The sequence below is a fragment of the Aptenodytes patagonicus genome, chromosome 14 (genome assembly GCF_965638725.1).
Source record: "Aptenodytes patagonicus chromosome 14, bAptPat1.pri.cur, whole genome shotgun sequence".
Classification (NCBI taxonomy): Eukaryota; Metazoa; Chordata; class Aves; order Sphenisciformes; family Spheniscidae; genus Aptenodytes; species Aptenodytes patagonicus.
This window is the reverse complement of record NC_134962.1, coordinates 12,023,808-12,032,752: the sequence shown is the minus strand read 5'-3', so window position 1 is coordinate 12,032,752 and position 8,945 is coordinate 12,023,808. Positions and strand designations below refer to the sequence as shown.

Genomic DNA, 8,945 nt, shown 5'->3' with positions numbered 1-8,945 from the left:
GGCCCACAGGTGCGCTCGGCTGGCCAGGGAAGGACCAATGCCCTTTTCTGCTTGGCTTTCGGCTTAGGATATGCCTGCTCATGCTGGGGGCTGGGGAGGCTGCTGCCAGCTGCGTGGATGTGGAGATGAAGGTGGATGGTGAGGTGGCGATGGAGGTGGAGCTGGAAGTGGAGTTGGAGGTGGCGATGGAGGTAGAGATGGAGGTAGAGATGGAGATGGAGATGGAGATAGACCCACCAGCAGCAGGACAGGTACGTGCTCCCCATCCACTGCCTGCAGTCCCGGTGGGTTGCCTGCTGTCGGGCTGGGGCTGGGGCTGGGGCTGGTGGGCCCCGCTGCAGGGCTACGGCGCCCGGTCGGTCCCCTCATCCTGGCGGCACAACCACCACCACCGCACTGCCCTGAGCACCCGTCCGCTCTGGGAAGGGAGCGATTTCCTAGGGCCGGGCAAGCCAAGCCTAACCCTAAGCCCAGCCGGGGCTTAGCGCTGGTGGCAGAGTCCTGCTCTCCGCAGCGTGTCCCAGGGCTGTGGCAAATGTAATGCCCATCAGGACGAACCCCAACCCGAAGCAGCTGCTGCCGCTGAGCCGGCTCGGGAACCCCCAGCTCTGCTCGGCGAGGCACTGCTCGTTAGCCAAAGGGCCATGCCGCTTGCTTTTTTTCTTCCAGGGCTGACGGAGGTGCGGGGCTTGGCGGCTTGGCAGCGGGGTTTCCAAGGAGAGGATTTGTAGGACGTTCTATTGAGTTGTTTTTCTGTATATAAAGATATTTATTTATGTTTGTTCAGACCCAAGCTCTCTTTGCATTTGCTTTGGGCACACGCAGCGTTTGCAGCGTTGCGGTTTCCACTTGCTCTGGGTTCCCGGGGCTGGAGGCGGCTGGGGGTGCTGGCACGGCCGCCCCGGGGGCAGGGGGTACCTGTGCACAGAGGGGGTCCTGTGTTTTGTAGCTGTAGTTGCTGATGTCCAAGGCTCTGAACCTGCCCAGGCTGAGGGCTTTGCTTCACGTCCTGCGTTGCTCTACCCTGTGACATGGCAAGAGACTAATCCCGAAGCGAAGCAATCCTTGCCCTGCCCGGATTCCTGCTGCTGGCAGCGGCCCCGGCCCCTGTTCCCCACGCGGGGTGACACGCCGAGTGGGCAGCGCAGGCTGCGGGGCTGAGGGTGCGGGGGGCTTTTGGGAGAGGGTGCTGGTGAAGATGTGCCACGGGGCCCGTGGGTGCAGGGTCCCTGGATGTGGTGTGCGGGGAGCCGTGGGTGCTGGCCGAGCGTCCCGAGGGGATGCGATGCTGCGAGGTCCAGGGGTGCAGGATCCAGGGAGGCGCGGGGCGCGCTGGGGCCGGGGCTGCGGGGGGCAGGGGCCGGGGCTGCGGGCTACGGGCACGGGGCTGCCCTCGGGCGCTCGTTAGCCGCGGCCCAGCCCCCTCCTTAATTAGCCGCGGCCAAAGCCGCTCATTAGCGGCGGCCGGGGCCGGGCGCCCTCCCCGCGGAGGCGGGCGGGAGCGGGCGGGGAGCGCTGCCGGCCATGGGGGTGCGGGCAGCGGTGCGGGCACCGGCAGCCGCCGCAGCCGTCGCCGGGCTGGAGCCGGAGCCCGAGCCCGAGGCCGAGCCCGGGCGGAGCCGGCGGCGGGATGGGGCAGCGGCGGGGCACGGCCGCGCTGCTCCTCGCCCTGGGTAAGGCTGCCCGGGCGGGGGTCGGGGTGGGGGTGCCCGGGCGGGGTTTGGGGTGCCCGGGCTGGGGAGCGGCCGCTTTCCAGGTGGCGCCTGGGGTGTGGAGGCGGGGGGCGACGTGGGGTCCCTTCCCTGCTCCGTGGGTCGGTGCCGTGCGTCTCTCCCCGGTGGGTCCTGGCTGCCGGTGCTGAGCTGGCCGTGCACCCCCGCCTGTGGCTGCCCTCCCCCCCGGGCCGGGGCTGCTGGTGCTGCTGGTGCTGGGCGCGGGTGAGCAGCCAGGGCAGGCTGGGAGCGGGGCGCCCCGACTGCCCCCGCATCGGCTCCCTGCCCTGGCAGAGCGGCTCTTTCAGGCTCTCTGCAAATGCAGGCAGGGCTGGGCATGGGCGAGGGACAGCGCGTGGTTCGTGTGCGTCCTGCGTGGAAGGGGAGCTCACCCTGCCTGGGTGGCACCGGCACTGTGGCGGCCCAGGGCTGGTCACCACGCAAAGGTCTGGGTGCTCACGCCGACCCCCTCGGCGGCTGGCAGGGCACCTGGCCGGGCTGCTGGCATCGGGCACCGCCTGTGCCAACGTTTACCAAGGCTTCTTGGACTGCGTCCTCAAGCTGGGGGAAAACATGGCCACGGACGAGGAGGTGGCCGGCATTGAGCTGCAGGGGTTGCACCGAGTCTGTGGGTGAGTACGGCCTCGCGCCAGGACCCCCTGCATGTCCCACCCTGTGGGGCCGGTCCCCAGATGAGGGGGGTGGGGTGGTGGTGGGGTATCTGTGGTGCACAGCCAGTGTGGCTTTTTGGCATTGCCCCTGTGCTGCTGTCTGAACTCTTCTCCTGCCCTCCTGGATCCCGCCGGTATGTGCCAACGCACACGTGCTCCCCACCTTGCTCCAATTTCAGACAGACCCAGTGAACTCCCTGCATCCATCCATCCGTCCGTCCATCTGCCACGCGGCTCCAGCCAGAGTTTGCATCCCCGGCCCTTAGCAATAGCTCCAGCCCCAGGACTCTTCCTGCGACCCCCTGCATGCCCGCTGGCAGGACCCGACCCCCTTTGTCCCCTGGGAAAGGCTCCCCTGGACACCTGGGTTTCAGACGGGGACTTCTATGTGTCCGGGCTGTCCCAAGGTCCAGCGCTGCAGGGGGCAACCTGCAACCGGCCTCGAGTTAGATCCTGCTGCCCAAACCGAGCCTTCTCCCTCCCTCCGTCCCTCCGTCCGTCCCTGCTGAGACTCTTCGTCCTTCTGGCTTGACTTTGCCCCACCCCTGGTTTTCGTGAGTGTGTAGCAAGTGGGCCGAGATCAGGGTTTTGGGAGGAGGTTAACTTTAGCAGGACTGAAATAATAGTAAAAGAGTTGGGGAGCGAGGGGTGGTGCTGGGAGGGTTTGGGGAAAGGTCTGCTTAAGAAGCAAACCAGCAGAAGCAGCGAGGGGGAGCAAGGGAAAGGTGGAAATAAAATGTTTGTGGAGATAAATGGAGGCAGCTCTGTGTCCCCAGCAGCGAGTTGTGGGGAGTGAAAAGGAGTTATGAGGAAGCGCAGGCAGCAATTAAGGGAAAACTCGCGTGCCTTGGGGGGGTGGAAACCTGCTAGGGCAAGGCGGAGGGCTGCGTGCCCTGCGGGTCAGGCTTTCCAAGCTGCTGAAAACCACCCCGCGGGCTGGGAGGGGAAGGCATCGCCCTCAGTGGTGGGGTGGAGGCTCTGGGACCTGCTCGGTGGTGCCAGCACAGCTGGCTGGCATCTGTGGGGGCTGCGGCAGGGCAGGGGGCAGTGCGGGACGGGGCAGTCGCCATTGGTGCAGGCAGGTTGGGCTCTGAGCAAGCTGGGACGAGATGCTGGTGCTGATGCCGAGGCAAGCGGAGGGTCCCTAGTCCTCCCGCCTGCCCCAGCCGAAATATCGAACTTTGGTTGTTGCCAGAAGTTGAAAACACTTCAACAAAACTCTCCTGCTCAGGGAGAACAGAAAACTGACTAGCCCCCATTTAAAAAAAAACAATTATCTCTTCGTTTTGTCCGTGCATTCCCCTGCCAGCAAACCTGGCGATGGGAGGTTGGCTGTGACTTGCCCTTTTTTCTGCCTTTTCCAGGGGACAGCCTAGCTCAGGATGAAAATCCTCCCTGGGATGTGGCTGAAGGCTGAGTTGAGACGGGAACGGCTCTGCCTTGGGCTGTAATATATACTTTTTTGAACATGGGGCTTCTTGGTATTAGAGAAAAAACCCGAGCACGCAGCCCAGCGCGTGCTGTGGTTGACTGCTGGAGGAGTGATTCCTCTGCTGAAACTCACATGAAATGTGTGAGATGAGGTTTCTTCACAGGCTCTGGGGCTCGGCACGTTCAGGGATATGCCAGCTTCTCCTGCCGGTCCCGGTGCACGGCTAGCCGGGCTTGCCATGGCTGGAGGAAGAAGGTGATGATGTCCCAGCTTCCTGCCAGGAAATATTTCTGAATTATTGGTCTTCAACCCTCAGCCTTCTCCGCTGCCATCTGCTTTCCTGGTGCCGCGGTCCCCTCTCCAGGAGCGCAGGTGAGGGATGGATGCGGAGCTGGGAGCCGGCATGGGGCTGGTGGCGTCTTGGCCCTGCGTGCGCAGTGCTGCCCCAGAGCCGGCCGGCCTGGCTGAGCAGATGGAGGCTGTGCAGGGTGAAGGATTGGGAATTTCCATCCCGGCTGAAAGCAGAACCAGGCAGGAGCTGTCATCCCCCTCAGCCTTCCCCCAGCTGTCCTTTGCCCGAAGACACAGGCCAGGTTTAACCCTCACCTGGCAGAGCTGCCTTCTGCTGCTGCAGCTCGGGAGTGAGCGCAGGAGGTTCCCTGGTTGGCACCAGCTTTTCTCGTTATCTGGGGACACTTATTCTGCCACAGTGACTCGGTTTAATGAACTCCCTCACAGCTGGCATTCTGACGTAAGCCTTGGTAGGGAAATCAAGTAAGTAGAGTGCTCAGGTCCACGTGTCTGTACAAGGTGTCGTCTCGAGCACAGGGCGCTTGGAGAAAGCCAAGCCCCCCCCTCCCCATGCGCAGGGTCCCTGCTTGGCCGGCTGGGCTGCTTCTCCTTCCCCAGGGGTGGCCCGTGTGCCTGGTGTCGCGGCGGGCACGGGGAAGGTGGCAAAGCAATTGCTCCTGTCCTCTAGGCAGTCCCCAGCTTGCAGCTCAATTACTGCCTGGAGGTGGTGCCCAGCCCCAGCTACCGTGGGACAGCAAACCTGAGGTGGAGGGGAGGGCAGGAGGGTGCCTTGGGGTGCGAGTCATTAGGTGCTGTGGGCTGGCAGAGGCCGGGGAGCCGGCTGGGACCCAGGGGGGTGCTGCCCCTGGGGGGCTGGTCCCTGCCTTGCCCCAGCGTCAGGTGCCAGGACACGCGTTGCTCCAAAGCAGCTGCCAGATGAAATGCTTTTGCAAAGCTCTTTTCAGGTAAAAGAAACTCTCTTTGAAAGAAGTCATGGGGGCGGGGGGGAAGGTTAGTGGCAAGCGTGGCATAGAGCCTTACCTGTCCCTTGGGGAAGTTTGTGTTTTGGAGAGGAACCGCTTCCAGAGGAGAGGATGGCCCGTGGCATTTGCTGAGCCTTTTGGGCTCCTGCTGTTTTATTTTGTGGGTTTGTACCTACAAAGCAGAGCCCTCGCCCGTGACTTCAGCTGTGTTGGGACTTACGGACACGCTAGTGTGCATGCAGCAACCTGCCAGGCCGTGGGTGCCCTCCCCGTCACAGAGCAGCACTTACAGCAGCCGTTGGGGAGTCCGGTAGGGAGTCCAATCCTCCTACACTCGGCAGCCAAAAAGCAAAAATCGGGCGGGGTGCCCGTTCTGGTCCTCCCCACACCATGCGGGGGGACATGGCCCAGCTTGGTACCTGCTGTCCTCACCCCTGGACAGCTGGAGCCCACCCCTCCCTGCTCAGCCTGACACCTGTGGGCAGGGGGCTGGTTGGAAACAGCTCAAAAGCAGCTTCTTCAGAGCCACCGTGCTGCTTCACCAGAGGTAAGGAAGGAGCTCAGGGAGGGGATAAAGCCTTGGCAGGCTGGATACCGCTCTGGATGAATGCAGCGCGGGGTCATCCCACGTGGCGCTGGCCCCAGCGTGCCGGACCGGTGGGCTGGTGCCCACTGTGCCCCTCTCCTGGGAGAGTCTTCTCGGGAGCTGTGGTTTTCAGCCCCGTTTCTGCCAGGGTTTTTCCCTGCCTGGTTCTAGCTCTGGATCTGAAGAAAAAAAAAACCCCAAACCCCAAGTTGCCGTGCTCAGGGGAGGCAGCCAAGGGGGTCTTCAGCGAGCAGCTCCCGGTTTAGTCCTGCAGGACCGCGGGTTACCTTTGCCTGTCTTGTTGTTTGTCCCTGGTGCTCCCCAAGAGCCTCTTTGCACTGACCGGCTTCTACTCGCGCAGGGTAATACCCAGCAGATAAATGGAGATGTGTCTAATGAGAACACAGTGAAGAACTCCTCCCGCCCCTGCCCGCACCTTGGCTCTAAAGCTGCGATGGTCTGTGGGAGACGTTGTCCTTCTCCTTGCTTTGTGCTCGCGTTTTGCCCTTGAGTCAGCTTGGAGGAAGCTGTGAATGAAACGCGCTGGGCCTTTGTTCGCAGCCCGGTTTAGATACTCGGGGTGCTCGGTGCCCAAGGGAAACATTTGTTGATGGAAAACAATGGATCTGATTGACTTGCAGAGGGTGTGTGGGGGGAACGTATTAAATAATTCCAGTGTGTTTTGAGGTTTGGAGTTTTAGCCAAGATGCTCTGGGAGGCGATGGAGGGAATGGCAAAATACCAAGGTTGTCGCTGCCCGGAGGGCGGGCTCGGGGCAGCAAGGCTCTGCCCGGCTCCTCGGGTGCTGTGCTACTGCAAAGGGACCGATGGTGCGGTGTCTCCCCTGGCTGCAGGTACTGGGATGAATTTCACAGGTGTGCCCTGGCAGTGCTCTGGGAGTGCCAGAAGGAAGCAGTGGCTGTCTGGGAGCTGCTGAGACGGGAGTCTCGAACAATCAAATTTCCAGGCAGCTTGTTGGACCTCTGCAGCCCCAGCACGGCCCAAAGCTTTGCCTGGATCCACGTTCCCAACGTTTCCGTCCTCGGCATCCCCCTCGTCGTCACTTGGCTGAGCTTATAAACTGCAGCTCTGTAAGTATTGCAACAAAGGTGGTGGCAGCGTGTGTCGTGGCATCCTTCTGATCATTTTTCCAAACCTTTGAGGAATACACTGTGCGGTGCTCAGCAAACACTTGGCTCCATCCTGCGCCTGTGAGACGTGGAAGAGCTCAGCACGGGGCTGAGCCAGGGAGTCCTCACCTCAGCTCACGCCGGGGAAACCCCGACGGCTCTTTTTGCTGCCACAGGGGCTACAAACGCAGCGAGGGTGAGTGCTGGAGCCCTGCCACGCGGGATGCTTTTTTCTGCCATAGTCATGCTTTTTTCCCTCCATCCGCTTTAAAACTCAGGTGGCTTTAAGGGAAAGGCAGGGTGAGCCAGCCCTGAGCAGGGCTGTGCCATGGCCCCGCTCTGCAGCTCCCTCCTGGCTGTGCAGAATCAGCCCTCGAATGGGGTCTGCTACCTCCCTGCTTGTCTCCAGGGGTCTCTGAAGAGAGAGATCCCTTCCCCGCGGAACGGGAGCTTTGCATCCCTGGCCCTGGCGAAGCCTGGAGCCGGGACAGCCACCCTGGGCACTCAAATTGGTGCAAAGCCACACGCCCAAGCCCGCTGCAGATGCGGTGGCATCGCCTCTCCCCCCAGCTCGCCCGTGGCACGGGCCTGCTGAGCTCCGGGTGTTCCCCAAACACAGGTTATTCCCTCCCGCAGGACAGACACGCCATCGCCTCCCAACTCGGTGAGCAAGGAGCTGAGCCGTGTGCTCCCTGCACCCTGCCCCACCCCTGGGGCCCCTCACCAGCATGGCCAGACCCTTCCCACCTGGGCAAGGGGACGGTGCAGCCCTTGCCTCCTCGCTGGGCTGAGCCGGAGGGTGCGGGAGCTCGCCCCGTCTCCTGCGCTGCGCTACGCCGCGCCGCAGGCACTGAGCACCAGTGGAGAAGGTCACCCCGCGGGGCGGCATGGGAAGCTGCTCGCACACGCGCTGCCGCTCTCCCCGCCGCCTTTCGAAGCAGCCGCAGGAGAGGAGGGGGGGAGCCCGCCCAGGTACGCGCTGCAGCCCCGCGCCCTGGGAAACCGAGCCCGTGGTGTGGGAAGAGGGTCTGGGGCCAGAGGTGGCTGGGGGGGACACAGGGACCGGTGGGCTGCAGCCCTCCCCAAGGTGACCCCACCGGCGCTGCCATGCGGGGATCCGGTGAGACAGAGGGTGGCCCTGGGAAATTGCCCACGGAGCTGGTGCTGCACAAGCACGGGGCATCCCGGCGTGGCCTCAGCCCCGCGGCTGTGCTGGCAGCCCGGGGTGCCGAGACCCCCCTGGGTCCTGCTCACCCACAGGGGAGGTGGGAGGAGGAGCAGAGCCAAAACCGCCTCCTCCAGCCCCTGACATTTAAGGCACACGCTCTGCCTCTGTTTTGTGGTGAAGCCCTGCTGGGTGAAAACGACTTCCCTGGCTTGGCAAAGTGCTGCTCACAGTCGTCTCGGTACGGCGAGCAGGGGACGGCGGCGGGGAAGCACACCGAGAGAGTGACGTGGGACAGGCTGCTGGAGCGGGGGGAAGCGTGGCTGGCAGCGAGCACCCTGGTGAGGTCCTACAGCCTCAGCTCGAAGGGGCCGAGAGATATGCAGCACAGTGCTGAGGACAAGACAGGGCTGTGAGAGATGCCCAGGGCCAGAAGCACCACGGAGGAGGAGAGGAGGTGCTGACCCACCACGCAATGTAGGGACAACCGCTCACTTCTGCCACGCTGCTTCTTGCCAGCCTGTTAGCCCTGCAGCAGGGCCAGCTTGGTTTTCCTCCTCTCCGAGAGCAGCAGGAAGGTGCTGCCATTGGGAACATCCTCCACCCCCCTTCCCCGGGGATCCCGCTGGTGGGAGCGGGGTGGCTGGCTCCCAGGGACGGTTCCCCAGGGACGCAGCTGGCAGCGCTCCCCCCACCCCTGCCTCTGCGGCAGATGCACTCGCTGGCCTTTCCTCCCACCGCCCCGAGAGCCATCGGCCGCTGGCGTGAGTCACCGGGGCCACATCCCAGTGCGAGAGGTGGCAGGGGGAGCCGGGGCAGGTGGAGAGGGAGAGGGACCTTTCAGTAGGCAAATGCCGGCAGGGACAGAGGGGGGGTGCTGCTGCGTGCAGCAAGTGCGTGCGCGCACACACTCACACGCGCACACACACACACAGAGGGGTGCCTGGGTTCAAGCATCGTGAGCTTTTTTAGCTC

At 63.4% G+C, this 8,945-nt stretch overlaps 1 protein-coding gene across 1 annotated transcript; it reads left to right on the top strand.

The window, feature by feature from the left end:
* The first annotated feature begins 1,630 nt into the window (after positions 1-1,630).
* Positions 1,631-6,850, top strand: LOC143166810 (neuritin-like). The gene is made up of 3 exons (XM_076351586.1): positions 1,631-1,673; positions 2,197-2,344; positions 6,530-6,850. The coding sequence occupies exons 1-3, from the start codon at positions 1,631-1,633 to the stop codon at positions 6,753-6,755; spliced, it is 417 nt and encodes a 138-aa protein (XP_076207701.1). The 3' UTR covers positions 6,756-6,850.
* Positions 6,851-8,945: the final 2,095 nt, after the last annotated feature.